General features: G+C 37.9%; 1 protein-coding gene across 8 annotated transcripts in view; it reads right to left on the bottom strand.

Annotated features, from left to right (window-relative positions):
* Window positions 1-7,407: 7,407 nt before the first annotated feature.
* The window catches only part of ATP9B (ATPase phospholipid transporting 9B), a 297,033-nt gene continuing 276,608 nt past the window's right edge, over window positions 7,408-27,832 (bottom strand). For 7 of the 8 annotated variants that reach the window (XM_073331800.2, XM_073331798.2, XM_073331797.2 and 4 more), the window contains 11 exons: window positions 26,786-26,884; window positions 23,949-24,038; window positions 23,283-23,427; window positions 23,000-23,064; window positions 21,999-22,154; window positions 21,732-21,796; window positions 20,013-20,121; window positions 17,170-17,227; window positions 16,320-16,523; window positions 10,412-10,444; window positions 7,408-9,265 (listed from right to left, as the gene is read on the bottom strand). In XM_073331800.2, coding sequence (XP_073187901.2) covers window positions 9,129-9,265; window positions 10,412-10,444; window positions 16,320-16,523; window positions 17,170-17,227; window positions 20,013-20,121; window positions 21,732-21,796; window positions 21,999-22,154; window positions 23,000-23,064; window positions 23,283-23,427; window positions 23,949-24,038; window positions 26,786-26,884 — 1,161 coding nt within the window. In that variant the 3' untranslated portion in view covers window positions 7,408-9,128. The remainder of the gene's footprint in view (window positions 9,266-10,411; window positions 10,445-16,319; window positions 16,524-17,169; window positions 17,228-20,012; window positions 20,122-21,731; window positions 21,797-21,998; window positions 22,155-22,999; window positions 23,065-23,282; window positions 23,428-23,948; window positions 24,039-26,785; window positions 26,885-27,832) is intronic. The other variant, XM_073331799.2, reaches the window with a different exon arrangement.

Genomic DNA, 27,832 nt, shown 5'->3' with positions numbered 1-27,832 from the left:
TCCCAAGCTCCAGCCCCTCCCTAGAAAAATGCAGCAGTTTAGAGCCACAGATTATGTCCTGGGACAGCAGGAGGGATGCAGGGAGGGAGGAGGAGGAAGTGGAATCTGAACAAGGGGAATGCGTAGCTGCAATTTTATTTCAGCTTTGTCAAGATTGGAAGACTATGTAGAAGCAGAGACTATGTATCATTGCAGAGCTTTCCTTCCTTATTCCATTCAAGGCATCAGTTCATGTTGCCTTGTGTAGAATATTTTGATTGAAACTATGTTTTTGGTCGATGGAGTGACAAGTAGGTATTCGAGTGTGATTCCCTATTTGAGGAAAATTTCATTAGCAATGGGCTGAGCAAATTCCCACTCACAATAACAGCTGTGGACCCTGCTGAGAGCGTCTGTTGGGTAGTTAATATTTACTGGGAAGTATTTTGTTTTGAGTGTTTTGTTTACAAAAGAAACTCCTATGCTATTTAACACCATGTTAAAGATACTGTGCCTTCTGTTTGTTTACATATAATGTTCGACATGGGTTGTCTGTGTTCATTCATACTGATTTTCTTTCTTGAGGAAGGGGGGAAATTGAAGGGCTTTTTGGATTATCTTTAACTTTCAAGTGAATGATACTACCAGCCTAGATACGATATCATTCCACAAAGTTCTTCATACAGCCTGTGATCCTGATTCTCCTCCTCCTTACACCAGTGTAAATAAGGAGAAACTCCACTGAAGTTACACCATTATTATTAAAATTGGTGTGTATGGGAGGAGAATCAGGCCTTCTATGTACAGTGATGACTTCTGTATCAACAATACAAAAAGAAGGGTTACTTGCCCTACAGTAATTGTGGTTCTTCAAGATGTGTTGTCCACGCAGATTCCACTCTTGGGCAGGGTGGATTTGATTTAAATCATGATTTCAGTCACTAGTTGGAATGACTCAATTTAATCATGGATTTCTACATAAAAGTAGAAATTGTTGGTTGTTATAACCTTAATACATATTCTTCACAACTCAGCGACAGATGTAGGTTTCATTTTTAGAAGGTACACACGATACATTTTTAAAGTGATTAATTTTGAAAACTTTTCCGATGAGTTTTACAGCTATATCAGAAAATGAATGATTGTTTGGTTATTTCATTTACCAAAGGTAACTAAAGCAGATATTTATGAAGTCACTGGGAGGTGAACTATCTCCAATTCAACAGGCTAATGATTAATATTTGGAGGATTTTCTTGCCATGCTGTATTAGGAGGAGAACATCAGCAGACAGACATTTAAATTGTTTTATTTAACTAAAACAACGTTATGTATTCTGGATTTTTTTCTTCAACAGCAAACATATAATATTATAACAAAACAAGCATATGAATTTTTGAATGTAGTTAAACATTCAAGGTTTTTAAAATCAGGTTTGTTTTTGTTAAAATTGGTTTTAACTAAAATAGTTACATGAAATATTAAAAAAAAACCAACAAAAATTAAATTGACTGGGTCAGCCAGGTCAACATGAGAAACTTAAAATATTGGCACCTGTAGCTAACTTAGTCGTCTTCACCTTCATTTTCCTGTTTGTTCATAATCTGGAAAAGAAAAGCAAGCTTTCCTGCTTTTTCAGGTCTCAAACGATTTCTCAATTTGGAATGAATTAGTCCAAAGGAAGAAAATATTCTTTCTACACCGGCAGAAGAAGCTACTGCTGTTAAAAGTGAGGTTATCACTTCAACAGTCTCTGAATCCAAGTGCTTAAGTGACTTCCACCAGTTCACTGATGAGAATTTCTTTAAAACATCAGCAAACATATATTTCTTGAATGGCTCTGTCATAACCATACAGCTAAGGGTAGCCTAGAATTCCTCCTTACCTGTAAGGGGTTAGGAAGCTCAAGTAACCTGGTTGGCACCTGACCAAAAGGACCAATGGGGAAAGAAGATACTTTCAAATCTGGTGGGAGGGGAAGGCTTTGTGTGTTCTCTTGGGAAGCAGAGAATTATCAGGTCAGAAAATTCCTCCACCTATAAACCATCCTAAAATTAGTCTCAATATTGCAAAAAGAGTAAGTAAGTAAGGCAAGACACGTTAGATTATCTTTTGTTTTAGCTTGTGAATTTTCCCTTTGCTAGAGGGAGGTTTATTCCTGTATTTTGTAACTTTGAAACTAAGCCTAGAGGGAGTTCTGCGGTGTTTTTGAATCTTTTGTTACCCTGTAAAGTTATCTTCCATCCTGATTTTACAGAGGTGATTCTTTTACCTTTTTTTTTTTTAAATAAAATTCTTCTTCGAAGAACCTGATTGATTTTTCAGTGTCCTAAGACCCAGGGGGGTTGATCTGTGCTCACTTTGTAACCAATTGGTTAGGAAAGGATTCTCAAACCTCCCCAGGAAAGGGGGTTTAAGAGATTGTGGGGATATTTTCGGGGAATAGGAACTCCAAGTGGACCTTTCCCTAATTCTTTGTCTAAATCACTTGGTGGTGGCAGCATACCGTCCAAGGACAAAGGATTTGCACCTTGGGGAAGTTTTTAACCTAAGCTGGTAGAAATAAGCATAGGGGGGCTTTCATGTGGGTCCCCACATCTGCAACCCAGAGTTCAGAGTGTGGCGGGAACCCTGACAGGTTCTTATTCCCAAACTAGGTCTCTTTTACAGCTTGCCACCATCATAGGATTTTCCTTCTAGTGACAGAATGGTATGGCAGATCTCAAATCAACGAAGGCTACACTCAGAAAGACCTCAAGACTTTTGGAATATGCTGCTCAAACAGGTTTCCCATCACTCTCACAAATCTTGGGAGACAGGCCAGTCCTTGCCTACAGACAGCCCCCCAACCTGAAGCAAATACTCACCAGCAACCACACATCACACAACGGAATCACTAATCCAGGAACCTATCCTTGCAACAAAGCCCGTTGCCAACTGTGTCCAAATATCTATTCAGGGGACACCATCACAGGGCCTAATCACATTATCTACACTATCGGAGGCTCGTTCACCTGCACATCTACCAATGTGATATATGCCATCATGTGCCAGCAATGCCCCTTTGCCATGTACATTGGTCAAACTGGACAGTCTCTACGTAAAAGAATAAATGGACACAAATTAGATGTCAAGAATTGTAACATTCATAAACCAGTCGGAGAACACTTCAATCTCTCTGGTCACTTGATTACAGACCTAAAAGTCGCAATATTACAACAAAAAGACTTCAAAAACAGACTCCAACGAGAGACTGCTGAATTGGAATTAATTTGCAAACTGGATACAATTAATTTAGGCTTGAATAGAGACTGGGAGTGGATGGGTTATTACACAAAGTAAAACTATTTCCCCATGTTTATTTCCCTTCTCCACCCCCCATTGTTCCTCAGACATTCTTGTTAACTGCTGGAAATGGCCCACCTTGATTATCACTACAAAAGGTTTTCTCTCCGACCCCCCCCCCCACTCATCCTAAGTGATCACTCTCCTTACAGTGTGCATGATAACACTCATTTTTTCATGTTCTGTGTGTATATAAATCTCCTCACTGTATTTTCCACTGAATGCATCCGATTAAGTGAGCTGTAGTTCATGAAAGCTTATGCTCAAATAAATTGGTTAGTCTCTAAGGTGCCACAAGTCCTCCTTTTCTTTTTTGCTGCTCAAACAGTTTCACTTTTGTTTCTACTGCCTGTCCCTCCCTTCTCACATTTATCTCCAGACTTTTTCTCCTTGTCCAGATCTATTCCGCCCCTAACAATCTTCTATTCATTGAACTTTTTGAAACTTTGCACTTTTAGAGAGAAGTAAGGGATTGACTCTGTGTATACAAATTTGCAGAGGGATAATAGGGTTGAGGTCTGTTATTTCTCACCTCTCCATATTATTTAATTTTTTTTTTATGTTAACAAGCATGTTACCTCTGGAGACACAAATCCACAGTGTGAGAACTGGAAAACTAAGCATCTCTGATGGTATCTTCTAGATTGAGCACTGAGTCCCACTGGGTAGATAGAAAGATTAACCTAAATAATTTATATAGAAGCCCCTGGAACCCCATAAATTTGGGTCTCTAATCCATGAACTATTGGAACTCATTTACAAAAGTTTTCTTAAACATTACATGAATATATTGTCTCATACTATAGAATTAGAATTTATAATCCCTATTCCATGATGAGATATCTTTGAGCTATAATGTATCTATCTTTAGATAGTATTTTTCCTCAAAAAACATTTTATCAAAAAAATCCAGTTTAAATAAAAATCTGATTTGATTTTTTTTTAAAAAAAATCATTGATTTTTATTCACCCTGCTCTTGGGGACCAACAAGCAGTTGTCTAACTGCTTGGAGGTGAGTAGTAGGAGTCCTTATTAAATAATGACTACAGAACAGCCCTACCAAAACTGACATCCAATAAGGAAGCCTCTAGGAAGGAACAGTGTCTTGTACATGTGTGGATTGAACTCCACAGAGCTGCTCTACACATTTTGGATACAGAGACATTCCTCAAAGAGGCAGCAGCGGCTGGAATGAGCTCTAATATGGCTAGGTTGATCTTACCTGGCTAACTTGCACCACATTCTTATTCAGCTGGAAAAAACTCTTAGGTAACCTCTGAGACTATAGGTTGCCCCATTAACTCCACTAGCAAAGGCCAGAAATAATCTGGGTGTGTTCCAGAATGATTTGGTTTGAAGCAAAAGACAGCACCCTTACTACAGCAAGTGTATGAAGTCTAGATTTCCCCAGGGTTTAGTGAGACTTGGGAAGAGAACCCAGGAGGTGAATGCATTGATTTTATATGGCAATCTTGGGCAGAAACTTGGCGTGAGGTGTAAGAGTGACCCTGTCCTTATGATACAATGTATATGGCGGACCTGTCATGAACTGAATCTCCCTTATCTTTCAAGCTGTGGTAACAAGATACCAGAAAGAGAAATTTCATTGAAAGGTAGTTTAGAGTACAGGTTTCTACCGACTCAAGCAGGGTACCCAGCAACCCCCTTAGCACTATATTGAGGTCCCAAGAGGGCTGGGCTCTCAAATTGAGGGAAACAGATGCATGAGGCTCTTCAGGGATCTTACCATTGTAGGATGGGAGAATACAGTACAGTCCCGGATGGAGAGGTGATGTGCACACACTGCTGCTGGATGGATCTTGTGGAATTCAAGTCAAAATTATTTCAAAGCTAGAAGATCGTTCAATATCCAAGGCTAAAGACAATTGCACAGTACACAGAGTAAACAGACACTGCAGGGGCTCAGTCTTGCTGCCAGTGGTGGTAAGAAGAAACTGAGGGATGACTGGGCCCACTCCACTCTTTATGCTTTGGGTGAGGGTGCATGGAGGCGTAGGCATGGCTCCCATGGACATGACAACTAACAAAATCGGATTTCACACATGAGGAGCGCAGTCCATGTAGACAATCACTTGAAAAAGAACAATGATTTTGAAGGAAAGAGGAAGTAACAAATACAACGGAAACACTTCCTGCAGCACCCATGCTTTTCTTTGAGCTCTCCCCTCCAAATGTGGAGCAGACTCAGCCAGGTTTGGTTTACAAGATTTCTCTTAATTACTGGGAAAATAGAAGAGCATGATTTTTGTTGTTGACTCCATCCTGGTCACGTCTCGCCCAGCTGGGTCTCTTACCCCACCTCCTGATTTCTTAAAAGTATGTTCAAAAGTGTATCACTAATTACTTTCAAACTTACACCTTTATCATATTTGATGTAAAAGCTAATGAGGGAAAAATAAGCATTTACTTTACACTGATGGTCCCTCTAATGTGCCTAGAAGGATAAAATTTACAGATTCAGGGCCCAGCTCTGCTCTTACATACACTGGTGTAGGCAATTAATTTGTTCCTAACGTATATTGATGTAAACCGAGAGCTGAATCAGATTCTCAGGAAATATTTTATTCAATCACATACTGAACGCGTTACCACTCATTCTGCTTTCAGATCCTTGCTTGTGAGACAGCTTTGATTTTTAGCTTTAAATCTGAAAAACTGTGTGCAGAGTCAGGGAATGCTGCACTGTTTTATTCACTTTGCACTAAATTCCATAGTATACTAACACTTTATTTTAAGCTTTGTAACATGGTGTTTTCTGAGCTTTGTGCAATATTACTACCTGTATACCACTGTTAATAGAGTGTGCCTGAGTAACATAAATGAGCAAAAAATTCCCTTTAATTATCTTCTACTTCTATTGCTCCAACAAGTCCTTGAGGAAAGTAGGCCTGAATTTGAAAAGTTCCATGTAGCCGTTAGGGTCAAGTGCCTTTTGAAACTATTTATTCAAGGAATTTATTGAGCCTTTGCTCCATCCAGACTATGCCTGAGAAATAGTGTAGTCCAGAGATACCTTTTCTTCTTTTGATGTGGATCTCAGAGTAGAACAGCCCCAAGGAAACTGAGGTTAAGTTAGGGTAACGAAGTTCTGACATAGAGAGGGCAATTTGATATGCATGAAAATATCCACCACACTGGAGAGGAAATCAGGCTGTGCCGTAAGTGTTTGATGGTTAGTGTTTTCTCCTGTAACCAGTGCATGATTTAAAAAATAAATACCATTTGTAAACCCTTACTCTGGAGTGAAACAATTTTGTACTTAATGAACTCCTTGTGTTGGACAGCCTTTCACAGAACACTGTGAAATGATCAAAGCTTTCACCTTCCATATAATGCATTTTAGTTTGTCTACATTTGGTCTAATAAACTTATCTACAAGAAATGCTTTGTCTGCATGTATGATCTCTCTCTATAGCTACTATCATACTAACCTCACAGTTTTAACATTCAAGTTTTTGAATATATACAAATACATTCAAATGCACATGTATATAATTTAGCTCTCATACATAGTTACATTAAGGTAATACTACTCCTTGCATGTAACCAGTTAGATTTAGGATTTTATTTAGTTTTCTACCCCACATCAAAGGTGTGCGCGCATATATTATATATAACAGAGAGAAACAAGATGACCAACCATGTATAAGCTTTTGCTTATCTATTCAATTTTCCTTTATGTGATTGCTCACAATAAAAGTCATCATCATAGTTTAACAATGATTGTATATTGCGGACTACTTTTTGCTAATAATTTGTTGATTAATTCAAATTGTTTATATGCACCCAATGGTCCAAAATAATCTGATGCTTTATTGGAGGAAAGGTGAAATTAAAGCAAATCAGCAACAAATAAGGCCATATTTAACTAACTTAAATATGACCATTTAAACTAAACTAACAGAATAGTTTGGCAATCTCAGCATAAAACGAGAAAAGTTTCTGCTAGTACAAAAACAGTGACATCTTGTGGAGATATACAGAAATGATTTTTCATAAGGGCACAGCAAACTATTTTGATGACTCTAATGCTTATGCACTTAAAAGAAACACTAGTACAAAGTTTAATACATATATCAATAATATTTGGTAGAAATTAGGCTTTATTGCTTTTATAATGAAGAATGCAAATTTTAAAAAATAAAAAGCAAATAGCTGTTATGAAAAAAAAAACCCCACCACCCTCAAAAAATAAACCGCACAGAGTGAAGTGCAGTCCAAATAGCTCTGCAACAGTCTCATTTTCTGAAAATGGTTGGGTTATTCATCATCTCAAAAGTTTCACTCATACAATATAATAATTATGACTTAAGGGGCATATTGTCAGACACTAAAGGATTTATGTTGGAAAGACACATAGTCAAACATAAAACATCTGTGATAAAATGAGATCAATATAAGGTATTTTAAAAATGTACAAATAAATCTCATTAACAGAGAAGCATGGATTGGCCATGATTTTTCCTTCAGTGGATGAAAGACTATGCCAAATAATGTGTTACACATATTTCTTGAAAAGGCAAACTTATGCACAACGGGAAATAAAAATAACATATGCAGTATCCCAATACAGTACATAAAATGTAGACCCCTCAGATTGTATCGTCTTAGAGAATATCACTTTCTGGGGCAGACCCTCAGCTGATGTAAAGTGCCACAGTTCTGCTGAAGTGGATGGGACTATTTTAATTTACCGCAACTGAGGATCTGCGCCTCTGTTTTTTTTACAAGTTTTGTATCCAACAATCTGGTTCATAAAAAACATAAAAGATGCCTGCTGGAAGATGATGGATTTTCCTACTGTAACATTAAATTGTTAGTCTTCTTTCTTTTTACCTGAGTAACTTACGTAAACAGATTACAAGGCAATTTAAACATATTAGCTAATACAATGTTTACTGGACTTTTGATATATAGAAATGTACCTTGACACAATGTATTTGGAATTTTATATATACAAACTGGATAGGAACTTTTAAAACATATTTACTGAACAACAATGTCTGATGTTCTGTACAAATCAGTAGGTGCAATGGAATTATGTACAGAAATTTTTTTTTTACAGATTTTGTGCAACTTAGCCTCCATGTGCATTTAAAGAATAGCTGTCAATGTAACAGAATTCACATATCTGTTAATATTTACTGATGCTAGGAATGGAGAATACAGAAAAGAGGACAACAGCTCCTAAAGTAATACTGTGCTATGCAGACATCTGTACATCATTCAAATAGTGCATATTATCAATGTTTGAGGATGAGTAATATATAGCAGCAAATACGGACAATGGCATTTACATTATCTAGGTTTTTTTATATTGTATGTAAGTGGGAATGAATATTCCTATAGAGGAGCAACAAGGAAATAATTTGAATCTTTTAGGAAATTATTTACTATTAAATAAGCTTTCAGTTCAACTTGCAGGACAACAGTGCAGTTGGAAAAAAATCCTTTACAGTAGCGATCAAATCATTCAGAAGCATTGTAAATTCAAAGGTAAATTCAGTTTATTTTCTACTTGTAGCAATTGAAAAAAAGTAAAAAAAATCAACATGAAGAAAATGAAGTTTATTGATAATATCATCAAAAGTAAAATAAAGTGTAGTTGTCTCTGTTGCCTCTCAGATGTTCCCTGTTCCTTTTTGTGCTCTTACTCCATTTTTTTTTTTTAGTTTTTCTTTCTTTAGCCCAACCCAAATATATTGTCATTTGAAGCACAGTTTGTGACCTTAAATAAATTCTCAGAGTGGCATGGGTGAAAAAACTGTAGGAATACAGTCACTTTTACGAGGTAAGCTTGGAGTAACTCGGAGGAGAAAATTTACGCTTCAAGTACTTGAGAATGTAAAGTGGAAGACAGCTTACAACAGTGATAGCTGACACTTTCCACAGGAAGGTCACAGTCATGATAAAGGCAACATCTGCAAAAATACAAAAGAGAAAATAAGTTATAAGAGGTGGTAGTATAGATTCTTGGACTTCCATAGTGAAAACACATTAAATAATTATAAATTGTTTTCATATGCTATTATCCAAGACTGTGCTATAATTAACACTGACTAAATCAGGAATACAATTGTAAGTTCTAAGTGTTCCCCTTTATCATTATTATTTGTTAATGCTATCTAATCAATTTGGGCCATATGGGGTTTTAGAGCCTCTTTATGCCTCTCCAGTCCTTTTACTCAGAATAAAGTGGCTGGAGTGAGGGTGAGGCTCTCAACTAAGAATCAGAGTATCTGCAATGTACAAAGTGGTAGACTCTTGCATGTCCTGCTTCTCTGGTACAGAAAAGTTTTGCTATTGATCCCTACTTTACAAATTCTCATTAGGAAAAAAATGGAACTCACTAATCCATTTAAGGGTTAGGATAATTTTTTCATGTTCGTGTGGTTTCTCTTCTTCTTACAATGTCTTCCCCAAGATATAATCCAAATTCACACTCAGAAATTTTAATATTAAAACATATTTTGAACCCCCCCTCCATTTTTTCGATTCATGTTCTATGAACTAGACAGTTAGACCCAACATTCCTTATACTATAGACGTGAAAATCAGCCAAAAACCAGAAAATATTCACAGGAGAAAACACAGTATTTAATGACATCACCATTTGTATAAATAGCAGCCAGCTGAGGCATATTTTCTGTGGGTCGTCAACAGAGATAATGGTTGTAGAAATGAAGATCAAGTCAGGAGAATAAAATTACTTTGGTCCCCTACCCTTTTGCCTCAATTATTAGAAGAGATAGGGTTTACATTAATCATATTCATTCAGCAATGCTAGACATCTCACTTCTAGTCTTCTGGGACATTTTGAAACTGCTAGAGAAATCCTAGTCAGATTTGTAAAATTCAGATTATATTCCAATCACATGCAAAGGCCACAAAGCCAGGTATCTTGGAAAACACATAGTTAACTTACATATAATTTATAATGGGCTTATAAAAGAAGTCATAGTTTATTTACTCATGAACACTAGAAACAGCAATGTCTTTTTAAAGTGAGTTTGGCTTTGTTTCTCTATTGTATTTTTTATCTTTGAGGAAATTGTAACTCTACCTACCTAAGAAAGCTCCAAAAGACACTCTGCCTATACCTGTTACATAGAAGGGAAATAAGAAAGGGACAGATTTATAGAAAAACAAGGAAATTAGAAAAGATTAGCTATACAAAATGAAATAGGTAAGAGAAATTGGGAAGATATAAGTGGTGTTAATCAGAATAATATCACACTATGTGATACAGTTGAAACAATATGGCATTTTGAAAAGTTTAGTATATTTTAAAACTATTTAAAAACACAAGTAGCCAGACAGTTCCCTCCAAGTTATATCACTTGAAGAGACTCAAAAGTGTAAGTTATTATATCAACAGTCAAATGAAGCTTACAAGTTTAAAACTGAGTTCAAATTCACTTCAGAAAGATGCAGCATAAGAAATGTTAATGCTCTAGTAAGTCTAAATTATTATTAGTCAAACTATGCCTCTCGCAAAATATACAGGATTTAGTGTCAAGTCTGCCTAAATGTCCTATAAGTCTGTATACTGTATGTTGCAGAGATGTGCATAATAAGCCCAATTCTACACTCATCAGCAATGAGTAACTTGCCTAAGTTAGAACAGCAGGATAGAGTCAAATATTTTTAGCTTTTATCTTTCCAATGTTCATATGTCATCAAATGTGTGATTTTTATTACTTTCAGGAGTTAAACATGCTCATTCAAAAGAAATATATTAAAAAACCCTTTATTAATTTAGTTAAAAGTTCTTATTCATATAAAAATAGAGTGGGACGTGGCTTATCTGAATATGTTATCCAAAAACTTCATTTTCTGACTGACTACAGGCAGGGAATTGTGTAGTCTGGAAAAATCCTGGTCAGGAGAGAAAGACACATGGGTCTCTAGCTAAGAGAGGTGATGGCTGAAGAGACAGGAGGCTAGAGTGGGTGCCCTCAAGGGATCATAGAAGGGGAATACAGGTGCAGTTTCCCTGAACTGTGACAGAAATAAATGCTTTCTTGGTGTTGAATAAAGTTGTTAGGATATAGATATTCAGGCCTGTCTGTAAAGGCCTATACTCTAAGAATTTAGGTGTATTCTTATCACTTGGCTAGTGATAGAGGTATAAAAGAAAGAATCAAAACCACTGTCTGCCAGTGTAAGGGCCTTCTCTTATTGTGACAGTTTGTGGCCCTGTGCTTAGGCTCAGGCCTTAGGCTAAGCAGCAGAGGCAGCCATAAGCTGGGAAGCGAACGGTCACATCCTCACATTCCAAACTAGTCACATTGAAATAAGGTGCTATTGGGCTGTTAGGCACTATCAGGACAGGATTGTATTCCTATCACCTCCAGAGAAAGGGAAGTGCCTAGAAAATGTAAAAGGAAACTTAGTTTGATAGCATCCTGTCTGGCAAGAACTCACTTATCAATAGCTGGGATGTGAAATCCTCACTTCTGTATTGTTTTGTCATTATAGTTCCCACTTTGCTGTTGTTTGTCTGTATAATCTCTGTCTGGTTCTGTGATTGTTCCTGTCTGCTGTATAATTAATTTTGCTGGGTGTAAACTAATTGAGGTGGTGGGATATAATTGGTTACATAATCATGTTACAATATGTTAGGATTGGTTAGTTAAATTTCAGGAAAATGATTGGTTAAGGTATAGCTAAGCAGAACTCAAGTTTTACTATATAATCTGTAGTCAATGAGGAAGTGACTGGGTGGGGGTGGGCATGTGGGTGTGTGAGATGGGAACAGGGAATGGGGGTAAGAAAATTGGAATCATGTTTTGCTAAAGGGGGAGATGGGAACAGGGAATGGGGGTAAGAAAATTGGAATCATGTTTTGCTAAAGGGGGAAATGGGAACAGGGAATGGGAGTAAGGAAGTTGGAATCATGTTTGGCTAAGGGCAGGAATGGGAACAGGGACACAGGTGTAAGGCTTTGTGGTGTCAGAGCTGGGAAGGAGGATACTAAAGAAGGAAACTGGAATCATGCTTGCTGGAAGTTCACCCCAATAAACATCGAATTGTTTGCACCTTTGGACTTCGGGTATTGTTGCTCTCTGTTCATGCGAGAAGGACCAGGGAAGTAAGTGGGTGAAGGAATAAGCCCCCTAACAAAAGTTATGGCCATTTGACCAAAAGTTCCAAATGTGTGTCTATTCTCACGGGCCTTTTGCCATGTGCAATCCTTCTGTGGATCTTCAGTTGCCAACCCACCTACTCCCATTTAAAGCCTCTGTCCACAAAGCGAAAGCCCAGCAAGATCCAGAAGGATGCATAGTAGACACATCAAACTCAATAGGTTCATGGTGGCATAATTAAAATGCACCTCTCCTGACATCTAGGAAGTAACAGGAGTACCCAAAGCAGGAGGTGGAGCTTTTTCAAAGGATATTGGTAGAAAGTATCACTGCTACAATATTTGCACAATATCTAGAGGATAATGTGTGGGGATTTGAAAGAACATAGTTTTATAAGACCCAGAATCAACTAGTTAATATTTAAAGTAAGATTTTACTTTGAAAAGTGAAAGTGTAAAAAATGGCAGTTTCTTACTAAATAGATCTGTTTCCTATGAGTATTCACTTTTAGCTACAGAAAACCTTAGGATAGAGAGATATCAACCGACTTGTATGAGGAAGGAAGCTTTTAGTGATATTTACTCCTGTTAGCACTTCAGAGCCAATGTAGTTAAGAGAGAAGGAGTTGTATTCTATGCAAAATTCCTGTCGATTACACCTGTGAAATCACACTGAAGGCTAACCGAATTATACAGGTGTCACCGAGGGAATAATTTGACCTGCAAAATCTTTTTTGTTTTAAATCACAGTAAGAAGGAAAAGACTGACTCTCAGATCCTAGGTGAGGTCTGCAGGATTTGCAATTCAATTTTTTCCACCCTCTAGCCCCCTTTGTGCTGTAAATTGAGCACACACGACACACAGTTGTATTTTAGAAAACGGTACTTCAAAAATGAGTGTGCATTTTCACATCAAAGTATGCCTTATATAGCAGGAGGATTCTACTGGGCATTTTCCTAGATTACTCCTTGAATTCCTGTCCCCTGCAGATTTCTTTGTTGCCCCGCAGAAAAATGACTTTCTGACAAGAAACAAAAGAGAAGCTGCTAGAATAGTCACGCGTCCCTTCCCAGCAGTGCAGGCATGTCATTTTGGGTGCCTGGAGTAGCTGGGGGAGAGGTAAATACTGGAGAGAGGAAGTGGCAGGGGCTGGGGATGCCACAGCTTCTGGCTCCTACCCTGCACTAGGCTCACCTGCTAGTTCCGGCTGGGCAGGGCAGGAAGGGACTTGCTCTTCCCCTGCAAGGAGTGGCTGGGTCTGGGGAAGATACACCCTCAGAAACCTTCTCTGGGTGCAGGAAGCTCTGCATCCCCCATGCTTCCAACTCCCATCACTCCTCAGCCATGGAGGATGGGGCACTGTACAGGGAGCTGCTCCTCATCTGCCAAACCCCCGTGCATCTGGACTGGCCCATATGCAGAATTTTAAAATATTGTGCGCAAATTTTTTTTTGGCACAAAATTCCCTGAGGAGTACTAGATGGACAAAGGACCATGAGACAAGGTATGGCATATTGTAATTTAATTTAAGAAAAATAAATCTTAGCGCGAGTTTCCTCTGAAAATGGCAATTAAGGATTTTCCTACAAAGTCTCCTGTTTCACACTAATGCCTTCTAATCTAGTGATATACAAACCCTTTTATGCTCTTGGATTGGATCTAATGAGACTCATTTGGACTGGCTTCTTCCAGGAACCAACAGAATAAACCTTCAGCTCTAGGCAAAGTCCTAGAACCTGATAATCTGCCACACACATGGACAAAATGCCTCCTTATTATACTAGTCTGACCTTCATATCTGGTTTAGGTCTCAAATGATATAATTTATATTGTTTTAGTCATTAGTGGGTATTTGATTACAAAGGCTTTAGGGGAGGGACTCTCAGGTTTGGAAAGTGCCTAGCATATTAGGTGTTGCTGTAATCTAGGCAACAGCAATGCCCATTACAACAGACTGAAATTAAGGGAAGTCCATTGTAGGTCGTATCTAAATTGCACAGGGAGAAGATGCACGGAGAACACTGAATACTGCAGGCCTTCACTGTACCCAGGTTTGGCCAGTAGTAATATTTTTCTGGACATTTCCCTAGTCCCTCGTTGAATATTTTTATTCGTTATATGAAAAATGATGATTTAAACTGGGAACGTCTTTTTGGACTGTTTTTGCCACCTTATCAAATAGACTTGAATATTATTGACATAATATTAAAATACATTTTATTTACTATCTAGAGACTTGAAATCAACAAATTAATAACAATTTATTTATATTTCTGGAAATCTTTTTATATTATGGGAGTAAAACATTCATACGTCATCAGGGTTTCTCTCACTAAAACACTTCCCTGCCCTGCAGAGGCCTGAGCCATTGATGCACCTCGGTCCCTCCTGTCGTCTGCCTGTGGCACTTAACAGCTTTCTGAAAACTGTATGACTTTGGCCTAATTCTGGTGCTTGGGGTGGGGGTAGCTGGGTGGTGTGGGGGCCTGGGACATACATTAGGTCAGACTAGATGATCTGGTGGTGTCTTCTGGCTTTAAACTCTATGACTCCGAGACTTGGTCTACACTACAGAGTTAGGTGAAAGCAAGGCAACTTACGTCAACCTAACTATAAGCGTCTACACTAAAATTTTGCTCCTGCTGATGTAACTTGCCTGCTACACCAACTTAATAACTCCACCTCCACCAAAGGTGTAGAGTCAATGTTGATGTAGTTAGGTTGACACAGTGTCCGTGTAGACATTGCATTGCTTACATTGCTGTTGTAAGCTTTCAGACTGTTGCTGGCTTTCAGAAGCCATCCCACAATGCCCCACACTGACAGTTCAATCACTGCAGGTGAGGACGTGCGCTGCCAACTCAAGGAGCAAAGTGTAGACATACACAAGCGATGCAATTACTGTAGCGGCTATATGCTGACATGGTTCAGTAGACTTAATTTTGTAGTGTAGATGTGCTGTGAGGCCAGGTCTACACTACAAACGTACATCGGTACACCTATGTTGCTCTGGGGAGTGAAAAATCCACCTACCCCTGAGCGATGTAGTTATACTGACCTCACCCCCGGTATAAACAGCACTATGTCAATGGGAGGGCTTCTCCCCTCGACACAGCAACCACCGATTAACTACGCCAATGGGAGAAGCTCTCCCGTCAGCGTTGTAGCATCTTCACTAAAGTGCTACAGTGGTGCAGCTGTGCTGCCGCAGCCTTTTAAGTGTAGACCTGCATTTAGGGTATATCCAAACAGCAATAAAAACCCCATGGGATCAAGCCTTAGCGCTCAGATCAGCTGGCTCAGGCTGTGGGGCTATAAAATTGCTGTGTAGACATTTGGGTCTGGGCTCTAGTCCCAACCCAAACCTCTACTCTGTAATTTTATAGCCCTGCAGCCTAAGCCCCATGAGTCCGAGTCAGCTGACTTAAGCAAGCTAGGGGTCTTTTGTTGCAGTGTAGATCTACCCTGAACGTTTTGAAAACTGGTTCTTTAGAATGTTTTTTCATTAAATTACACCCAATTTCAGTACTGTACGTCTAATAACTACTCAAAGCTGATTCAAGATGAAAAGCAGTTTGAATGTCACTGAAACGAAGCACAGTGAAAAAAGCTTATGCGTCTTGAATAAAATTTTTTCACATAAACTATATAAAAATCTGTTACAAATCCTACAGAGAAACAAATGATAAAGCATTTTAGAGTTCATCATGAAAAATGTCTTTACATACAAGTTAAAGTCATATTCTACTGCCTGAAGCTGTTTCACAAAGTATAATATTACTCATATTTACATGAGTAACATGCAGCTAAAAAGAGAAAAAGATTACAAAGAACTGTATGTTAGAAAGTATACTTTTGCAGGCAAAGATTTTCTACTGCTACTCACCAAAATATTCATTGAGAAATGCAAGAGAGGCCACATAGCAGCCAAGACTGAAGAATTCAGCCACCACCATTAACCAGTGCCACGTTCGTATGGTCAGTGCAACCATCAAGAGTTCAGTCAAGATTAGGGCAGTAAAAGAAATTGCAACAACATGTACAAACTCAGATTCAAAAAGGAGAAGGGCTCCATACATCAGAATGCCACCTAGAAAAGGAACACAACATGTTACACAGTCAATCTGTAACTATATTTTGGGTCATTCATCTTTACAAATGCATGTTGAAAATGTATCAGTTATCGTGAAAACTTTCTCTGTTAATTTCTTATATAAGAACAGCACTAACTTTTATTTTACATTCTGTGTGTAAAACAAAAGAATAAAAATAAGATGGTTAAAAATTAAAATATGACTATTAGAACATTAAATACATTTCAGTGTAATGCATCTGATCAACCATTAATTACATTTTCAACAATCTCTCATTTATTTGTAGCAGTAGACAAATGAGGTTAATTACTCTTAATTGATTACATAATTCAGATTTCTTAAACAGTACTTCTGTCATTCAATGAAAGAAAACTACTGTGGAGTGTATGCAATATGATAAGCACTTGTTACAATTTTTTTGGATTAGCATTTAAGTAAAAACAGGTCAGTTTTTAGGCAACATACATCAATAAAAATACCAATCCACACTGCTAGAATATCGATTTACGAGATAAACAGAAAGCAATATATATAACAGTGGATGAAATTTTAAGCTTTGAGAATTTAACCTGGAGCTGAAAAAACATTGTTAATAGTAGACAAAAAAATCTTTAGTCTAGTAAAATTAGGGATCTCTCCTACCTTGGTAAATACTGATTAAAACCCAGATGAGGAAGGTTTTAAACGACAAAGATCTTCCCTAGAGGAAACAAGTAAGACAGGTTAGTTAAGTACAGTAGAAAAATCTACTTGATTTGTAGATTTTCAGAGTAGCTAGATGTTCATCAGAGTTACTCTTTCAAAGGCAAATGTTAATTTTACAACTACGCAGAGAAAATTTTACATGTGACATTGGCCGCAAAGTTTTTGTTGTATATGAATTTCCAGGATTAGTTTCAAATTTGTGTGGAAAACTCATAATTTTGGCCAAAACTGGGGAAACTATTGTATAATATAAATAGCAAACCTGCATTTTACATTTAACTGTTATTGGTTCTTTTAGAAAGGCTATAGTTATACTAAAATTGTTACTTGGTTTGCTTTTAAACTTTTTGGGGAGGATTTATATCTGTCAATTCTGACGTATACATGGGACAACTGCAATCGTAAGTCTCAGAGACACCAAACAAGACCATAGTTAATCTAATCTAGTATACGCTAACCATCCCTTTAAATAGACAACATGGGTGAGGTAATATCTTTTATTGGACCAACTTCTGTTGGTGGGAGCGACAAGCTTTCCAGCAACATAGACTTCTCTTCTTCAGGTCTGAGAACCTTTCCCAGTCCTGAAGAAGAGCTCTGTGCTGCTCGAGAGCTTGTCTCTCCCACCAATAGGAGTTGGTCCAATCAATTAAAGATATTACCTCACAATATAATGTTGTCTCTAACATTCTGGCGCTGACAGGGCTACAACATTGTATATTACTTTAAATGTCAGGTAGCCATTTGCTAAGATACAGTGCCCATTTTTACTCATTAAAACTCTGAGAGCTTACTACTTTAAAAGTTTCTGTAGATTATTTCCTTACCCAATAATTTTTGTCTTCCTGTGGCAGTAAACAAATCATGGTCCCAATCAAAATTCATTGGCTTACACATGTATAAATCAAAGAACACATAATTTTGTTTGCATGTGTATATGCATATGTTTCATACATCCTATGAATGGATTTATGAAACTCGTTAGGGCTTAGAAGAAAGTGCAAGCAATGAAAATATAAGCAGGCATAAGAAAACATCTGTTTCTGCCCATGAAAGAGCTGATCACACCAGCACAGATGTGAATCTGCACTCAGCAAAGAAATGGATTTCAAAATAGCCTGGCCACAGACAGTGATGGATTAACCCATTCTGTTGATCTAGACCAGGGGTCAGCAACCTTTGAGAAGTGGCATGCCAAGTCTTCACTAATTTATGGTTTCGTGTGCCAGTAATAAATTTTACAATTACAGGGGCCCCTCAATGGAACCCCAGACTGGCAGCGAGCTGAGCAGGACCAGTGGCCAGGACCCCGGCTGGCAGGGGGCCGGGCGGCTGGAACCCCAGACCAGCAGCAAGGTGAGCGGGGCCAGCGGCTGGTATCCCAGGCAGCAGGCTGAGCGGGGCTGGCAGCCGGAACCCCGGCTGGCAAGGGGCTGGCGGCCGGAACCCCAGACCAGCAGCGGGCTGAGCGGTTCAGCCTGCAGCCGGTCTGGGGTTCCGGCCGCCGGCCCCACTCAGCCTGCTGCTAGCCTGGGGTTCCGTTCACCCAGGCAGGTAGTGGGCTGAGTGGGGCCAGCGGCCGGGACCCCGGCCGGCAGCAGTGTGTAAGTAAAAATTGGCTCGTGTGCCACACGTTGCTGACCCCTGATCTAGACTGAGACTAAAAACATTACTCTTGCTTGATACAGCTTAGGACAGATAGTAAAAAGTGTACTCCTTATCCTGGTAAATTGCCTAGAATACGGGTACCAAATGAGGTAAACAGACAAAACAGTCAGAGTATGTGTAAGAATGCACTGAACACTATTATCCAAATGATTTCATAGCCAACACAAAATACACATCCAAGTGTTTGTGCCAATGAATGCCACTAGGTGGCCAGCCATCACATGGTTGCCAAAAGCTTTGGAGGCACAGTAAGATTGCCAGTGATGGACAAACTGACTATCCAGTCACAACATCTTAAGGACCTAGCTAGAGATTGATCTGGGTTGTGTTTAATCTGCAAGGAGATTATGATCCTTTGGGAGTTGCCATGATGATCTCCTTTGGCCTAAGGAATAGAAGTCCTGAAACTATTATTAAACATGGACGGCCTGTACAACAGCTCAAAGAGCAAGCGTAGCAGGATCTTATTTCAACAACCAGGTTTACCCTTTTTAAATATTATGCTAAAGTTTTGTGTAACAAAGCAGTAAGGCTTCTCACCAGATGAAACCACTGAGAGTATAGCTAGTTCAGTACATTTGATAAGTGTTTTTAAAAATCTTTTGGTTTTAAGAGCCCGAGATATTTGGAATGGGTCTTGTTTACCAGAACAATTGAGAATAATTATGATGCACAACTGCATATTAAATAAAGCAGGGTATGAAAACTATACACAAACAGAAGTTGGGTTATGAATGGAGATAATACTGAAAGAACAGACCACCACAGATCTTTAAAAATACCTGGCTGTCATACTGTTTGCTGTACCAAAAGAGATTATCCAGTTCTACCTAAAATTATCAAAAAAAGCCTAACTTCTCCTTAAAATTGTATTTCTAAAATTAAAACAATTTTAAACTTAGAAAACCACCTATAAATTATATTGTATTATGTTATTTCAACTAATGAATAACAACAACAAAAAATAACACCTGGAAATCATATGGCCTAGTTATGAGTTTGTCTTACCTGGAACATCTCCACAGGGTGAGTATAATAACCTGAAATTATTTTTGGGCATACTAGAGTCAAAATGAATATAATGTATATCTGAACACTTTGTATATTCATACCTTGGTGAGGTCCTTATAAAGTTCTGGATATAGCAATGCCATTTCTGGCTTCACATCCTGATCCAACACTAAAGAGAAGACTGGAAACATAGTGTATATGGTTGCATACCTTAGAAAAAGCATATAAATAGTCTGTATGTAAAAATCATTAAGTAGTACTCTTTATAAGCAATCTATTAACATCAAATAATCCTTTTACTGTGATTTTTCAAGTTTGAGTAAATCTGGCTGAGTGAATATTGTAGTGGTCAGCTCTGGGCAACTTACCCACGTAAGTTTAACAATATTAAATTACATGGTCCTGGGCTTCTTCTGAGAGCTGCCAATTGTGCAAAATTGTAGAACATGGCTACATTAACAAAGTTTAGATAAACCAACCACCTAACTTATTTCCAGTCACCAAAGTCAATAATCCACTTCTGTAACCAGGTCTTTAAAAGGAGAAAGACAAGACAACAAATCCACTGTTGCATCTATTATTCTTAGCATCTTTGTAATGTAAATGCAATATGAAAACAAATACGGAAATACAGAATTTGGCAACAAGTGTTGTCATGTCCATGAGGATCTCAACAGCCCAACCAGGAGGCTGGATTTTTGATAAACACATGCTGTCTTAGGACCACAAATTATTTTTTTTTAATATGGTTTTCTAGACTATTTGTAAATGCTTTAAGGACTTTTACTATATGCCTATGCAGTGCCTAGGACCCTGACTTGACTGGGGCCTCTAAGTGCCACTGATGTCAACAGAAAAATGGAGAGAGAGTTTTCTAATTTATGAGAGCACTCTGTTTGAAAAACACCTAGATTAGTAATTAAATATACAGGCATCATCATAATGTCATATGTGACTTAAAAGGACTTGTTTCAGGAACACTTTGAGGAGTTCTGCCTTGCAACTGCACAGGATCCAATCATGCTTGACTCTGAGCTGTGACTTGAGCACATGATCTCTTTCATCCAATACTATATTCTCATTCTTCTTGATTGTTATGCAGATTCAAAGCCAGGGCCAAAATTCCTTAATACCCGTGAAGAGTTTTGAAGTCTTCAGACGCTCCATAAGCAAAAAATATTGTAAGACAATCATGCTGGGCTGTTAACAAGGCACAGTGTTTTCACCCCACCTATGCTTGCAACCATGGCTATTTCCAACATGTGAAGCAGAAAAGAGTACATACATTCCAGCCTCAGAAAGGAAAGACATTTCAGGGTGGAAAAGGGGTGGAACTGGAAACTGATAATGGATAAAGGTCCATACTCATGAATAAAATGTGTTATGTTCAGTTAAAATTGAACTCACTAAGCTGGATATGCTCTGTTATGTGCAGCTCACTTGCTTTTGCAGTTGCGATAATGCAGGCATTTGGACCACAGGCTTTGATGCTGAAATGCACATCAACTTAACTTTTTGCCTTTTACCAATACACCTCAGTATTTGGGATTTTTTTTCTTTAGAGGATTAGCTACAAGGCCATGCCAATGGGATGCTTGGTATCTTGCGCTGCTTTTGAGAGGTTCAGCACTGAGGAGTGGTAAAGGAGGTTGGGTTGCTTTGTGATCCTCTGCTACATGGATGCTGTTTTGCTCATACTAGCACCTGTTAGTTCATCAACCACAAATGCACGAGGAATGGATCAGAAACCAATATTTTCTTTAAAAAAATTATTCGGAAATAAATGTTACCTGGTATTGTAACTATTGATTTAAACTTACCCTACCATTAGGAATCCCTGGTACAAAGGGATAGAAGCAAAATAGAAGACTGAAGAAAATACAGCCTTGAAAAAAAGAACACACATTTTAAAACTATGCATTAGTCAATTACCTTTTCTTTTCTTTTTTTTTTTACTATCCCTCTGTGTGCAGTGCAGTGCACTACAATAAATCAAATTAAATGATTAATTTTAAAACTTTCACAATAAATATTTTTAAGGGTAATGACATTTTGTGGGCATTATAGAAACATAAAAGTTTAAATACCTGCATAGTTGAAATAATAAGGCCCCGGTGCATGACAAATTGACCAAGTGCTGCTGATCTTTTGTAACTATTTCGACCATGAACCATCAGCAGCCTGCCTATGTGTTTAAATTGTGTGATAGAAAAGTCAGCTGCCAGGGAAGCTTGTTTTCCCTCCTAAAGCAAAAACAAAATACAACATTTTAAAAATGTTACATTTTATGCAGAAAAGGATCTTGGAAAGTACAGTGTCTTAAGAGATTAATAATAAACAAAATGTTCAGATTTCAAAATTTTAATAAGCAACCAATTTGTAGCTGCAAAATTCACTCCTGCTTCATAAGAGGTAAGATTAAGATTCTGTCATGGGTATTTTTAGTAGAAGTCAAGGACAGGTTACGGGGCTGGCCATCATCTGCTACTCTGGTAGACCCGGGACTGGCCGCTGCTCCTGCAGCAAGGGCTGACCTAACTCTCCCACCTCCGGCTGTTTCAGCCCTGGCGCTGCTGCTCCGGTGCTGACAGCTGCACCAGCCCTGCCACTGCGGAAGTCGTGGAAGTCCCAGAAAGTCACTGAATCTGTGACAGAATCAGACCCTTAATAACAGAGTTTTATCAGCATTGCAATGTATTTAATGTAAAATGCAAACTGCTGTATATTGAATATATTGAAGTCTGCGATGACTGCTACAAATAAGTACAATCTGTCTCTTTCAGTGCAACATATGTCCCAAGCCTGTCTCTTTCAGTGCAACATATGTATTTTATACAAAATAACCTACAGGGATTGTGTTTTTCTTGACTGTTTCTGTACACAAGGTGAGAAAATATTAACACACAGATTTTATGACTTTTTGAAAAAATACTTAAACACTATTTGCATTGTACTGAAAAGTGTGAACTTTACCAAGGTCTTCATTATAAAGCTGCTGCATAATTAATTACAATTTAAAAAGAAAGCTTGAGTACAATATTGTTGAAATGACACGTAGGATAATTTACATGAAATTAGATAAGCTTACCTTGCCTTCGATTCCAATTCCACAGTCTGCAGCTTGGATCATGCTGACATCATTTCCTCCATCACCTGGAAATGCCATTGCACTATGCAGTTATTCATACTTTCCCTTATACATTTTAAAAAAACCTTCTCTCAATAGATCTTTTACTGTAAAGAAGTTGTAATATTTGGAAGTTTACTGCCTTGAAATGTTGACCTGTAACCATTCTGGTTCACTGTTGCCACCTACTCTCCAAATTTATCAAATTCTTGTTACTATGAATGAAACTAGGTCTGGCACTCACCTATTGCACAAGTGCGTTTTCCAGTGTGGTGTTGCAACAGTTTCACAATATGAGCTTTCTGGGTGGGTGAACATCGGCAACAAACTACAGCAGGGCACTGGCATGCCAGCTCTACAAATTCATGCTCGTAGTACTTCAGACAAACCTATGGAAAGGAACATATTTTATCCTATTTGACGTTCTGTTCTCAATCATGAGAGGCACCATAGTACAGGCTCATTTCACGAATAGAAAACACTTGATGGAAAAGGAAATCCCTCCTTCTGCCATAGAGTTTTGCTTGAGTGACATCAACAAAACAATTTTACCCACATTCTCTGGACCATGGCTTTTTACTGTAAACTAGCACTCTTACAGCTGTTTCATTGGCCCTAATAGAAGAGACAAAATTTCATATATTCACATTACCAAATCATATTGCATACACCTTTCATTAATCTAAATCTGTCTTAAGCAACCATCAAAGAACTAATACAATTTGGTTGTCTAGTAAAGTTGTTCTTGATTTATGGCTCAAGCAAAATTGCACTGGCAACCCTGAGATGCTTTAAAGTACAGGGGGAATTTTCAAAACCATTTTCTAAATAAATGAGGATATGAACAACACTTTCCTTTTCATATAGAATAGTGCAACTAAATTACTTTTGATAGAAGCCCAGGTCTTACCTCTAGAGAGTCCCCAGATATCACCAAGGCACAGTCGTGCTTCCTTCTAAAAGCATTAAGTTCTAAGTGAGCTTCTCCTCGACTGATTACCTTCAATAAAAATACACACTCAAAATTAAAAGATTTAATTGTTAAACAAGTTTGAACTGAAATACCAGAAACTAGAGAAACCAAGACCAGAAAGCACATGTTATTCAAAGTGTTCTACCCCAGTGTGTGTAACACCAGGAAGTAGCTCTGCATGTGTCTTTCCCATCTTGCATGAAAGAACTGAGATGTGAAAGCAATCTTCAAAAAGGAGGCAAATCTGTGCAGGCAGCGCATTCAGTGCCTCACCAAAGTGGATCAGGCTGCAAAACCATGCATATAAAATCTCTTAAGAACTTTATGTGGGATTGAATCATTCAAGTTTGGTAACTCTAGATAAACCCTCTAACTCAGAAAAATGACATTGCTTAATAATGAATAAGATGTATCTGGAACAATGTGATGTGGCCACATTAGTGGTTCCATTAGTTTGGATGAGGAAAAGTAAAACCCTAAATCGTTCAAGAGGCACAGGAATACAATTACTTGTGTTAGTCCTTTTTGGAACTTGCAGCTGAAAATGTTTTCCTAAGCAGGCAATACGAAGACTAGTTTGGGTATGAATAAGTACCATGGAGTCATATAACACACACAAATCATAACGAACCTCCTGGGGGTCAGAGAATATCATTATACAGTATTTTTATTCACATAAACGTATCACAGGATGGAATCAAATTTGTGAAATGCAATATGGGTTCAAAGTGTACACAATATAATTTTATAAGGACCAAATTAAAATACAGAACTTGCAAAATTTACAATATAACCAGGTTAAAGTGTACTAATATAATTTTAAATACAAAATGTTGACTTTCAAGTAGACTTTTCTGCACTATCCTGGACAAGATACAGTTGTTAGTCTAGAAGAAAATTTCTAAAATGCTTTCACATGTGATTTGGGCCCTGTCAACATTGGCTGTCCAAATCAAATTTAAAATGGGCGAGCCTGAACAAAATTAAACTGATTTGGGATAACACTGTTCTTGGCCTACTGCAGACAGAATCAGAGGCTGCATGTCTTGAACCTGTCTCTCTCCAACTGTAGGAACTCCAGGTCTGGCTCCTGTTAGCACACAACTCCTTATGCTGGATTAACTGCACACAAAGATCTGCAGGGGCATTATGATGCAACTCAACAACAAAATGCTCCAAAAATAACAAATATGGAATTCTCTTTCCTTCCCTTCTAAACTAAGTGTGTGTTGGGGGAGGTTGAAGAGGGAGGAGAAACAAGCTCCTATTCTGTCTACCACCGGGGGCTGGGCCCTACTACTGGGTCTAGCATCACAGGAATCGAGAGGTGTCTTCACTCAGAACTAACTACTCAGCATGACACGCTCCCTCTATAGTGCCACCTGTCAGCTAACAAAGAGAAAGAAAGTTTTTATGTTTGCGACATATCCATTTGTTTTACCATAGACAGAAACAACATCTAAAAACCTTAAAAATAAATTAAAAGGAGCATTCACAAACCTAAAATAATCTAACTTTTTTTTAATAGGAGTCTAAGTGGCAAACTCTTTGTTAATTGATATTTGGAATATCAGAGAAGACATTTTAACAATGACTATCAATCTAGTACAGTGACTTCTAGTAATTATTTCTTTACCCTGTACATATAATATTATAAAATAAGCCATGGACATACCATATTTTTGTGATTTTTCAGGTTCCCCCAAACTGATCATGTTCAATTTAATATTTATTTCAATTGTCAGTCAGATTTAAGTACTGTAACATGCTAAAACATTTTTTTTTAAAAATTGTTTGCAAAATGCTGGCATAGACAAGATAGAATTCTATATAAATTAATTTTCTAACTAATTTAAAACTTTGTGTATTCTAAATTAACAGTTCCAAATTGATCTCTTATTACTAATCTAGGTAATGAAAATAAAAATCTAACTCAAACTAAATAGATTTGTTCAGAAAGACTTAATTTGTAGTGTTACAACATGGAAAGGTCAACAAAAATTGATCTGAAGTTTTATCAGAAGCATTAATAATTGAATTGCAAATAGGAGTCTGCAGGGCCTAATTTGCTATTCTGATGGTTCGGAAGAAACTAAATTTACATGTAAATTATATTGAAATAATTATTTCTGTAGGTGCAAGTGGTTCATTTAGAACAAACAGACTTTATGTCTGATCAGACATCATCAATCAAGACCTAGGGAATCTTTATTTTTGTTTGAATTCAATATAGTTGATGTTATGAAAATATAACAAATGTATATAAATACAGATATTCAGTTTGCATTTCTATTCATTTTCTTAAAGAGAGAAATGAGAAAATACAAGTATTTTAACTGAAGACTAATAGATTAACAATTCTGGTTTTCTGCTTTTGATCAGGACCCTTGTTCTGCAGAAGTAATGTGTTTGGACTCTCACTTATATCAGTGTAATTCAGGAGTAACGCAGTGGAAGTCAAAGGAGTTATACTAGTGTAAAACTGGTGCATTAGGACAAGTCTTTTATGAAACATCTGGAAGAAGCATCAATAAGTTCATACGTAATGCTTTATAATCTCCAGTCTTTAAATAGTCACCAACTTGAAGTACAATTTCTACGGAATTGTAATATGACGTCCACAATAACAGCACATCAACTCCTTATCATTAATTCTATTACCATGAATATCAAATTAATGATTAACAGCTGGCCACTTATTAAGCAATATTTATTTTACTCTAACTCTTATTTGATGAGGCCAATCTTAAAATATTATCTGGAACTATACTCACAGGTCTGAAAATATGAATATCTTGAGTTCTAGATACTAAGTGGGAACTTTTTGCAATACAAGTAGCTGTCTCCAGTTTATCTCCTGTTAACATCCATATCTGCAAAAGAATTTTAGAGTTAATTCAGTTGAACATTAAGACCTGTTCTCAAAAGCTGAATGATATTTGTATCTTCTTCAAATCTTCTCCTACTACTCTGCTGAACCTGATAACCAGGAAGGATGCATTGGCTACATATCTTTAAACCAAAGAAATTAATAGGCTCATTTTTACTATAATTGCACACAAAGGGTGAGATTACATGCTGTCCCTTTTAGGCACAGCACAGATTTTGCAGTTCAGGAGGAAAAGGAGGTGGGTGGGTTATGGAGGATTTAAACAACTTTTGCATCCTCCCAATCCTGGGCTGTTCCAAGAACTGGAGAGGCTCCTATGACCTAAGTTACACCAATGTCTTGGGGCTGCCCTATGGGCTAGAGCATCACTCAGAATCTCTAGCACATAGCATACTGTGGCCCTGCCCTCAACACACCCTTCCTGCCCTCCCCCTTCTATTAGTGCTTGCAAGGAGGCTTGGAAGGTAGCCTTATGTCTGTCATCCACAATTCCTGTGCAGGAAGACTGCTCCCTCCCCTCCAGACGTAAGCTGTTCTGGTCCTCTTGGTCTGGGCACTATACAGTTATATGGGAAGACACAGTTCCTGACCCAAGGAGCTTACAATTTTAAAGGCCAAAGTTAAAAAGTTTGGGAAAGGACAAGTAAAATGGATAGGTTTAGGATTGGCACATATTTTGTTGGTTTTCTTTTGTTTATGTAGACAACCTATCCCCCACTGCTCCTCTACTTAGCCACTGTCAGTTATTCTTAAAATATAAACTATCCCCTTAATCATTGAAGGGAAAGGAGAGAAGGGGAGATGGGAGACACAAAAGAGGAAAAGTTGGCATGGCGAGTGAGTCAAAGAGACTGTGATGCAGAAAGGAGGGAGGAGACTGAAGCAAACAATCAGCAGAGAGTAAAGACTTTACATAGTTTTATTTCTGGCA

Source organism: Lepidochelys kempii, chromosome 2 (assembly GCF_965140285.1).
Source record: "Lepidochelys kempii isolate rLepKem1 chromosome 2, rLepKem1.hap1, whole genome shotgun sequence".
Taxonomy (NCBI): Eukaryota; Metazoa; Chordata; order Testudines; family Cheloniidae; genus Lepidochelys; species Lepidochelys kempii.
The sequence above is the reverse complement of the archived record's forward strand: the minus strand, read 5'-3'. Positions and strand labels throughout refer to the sequence as shown.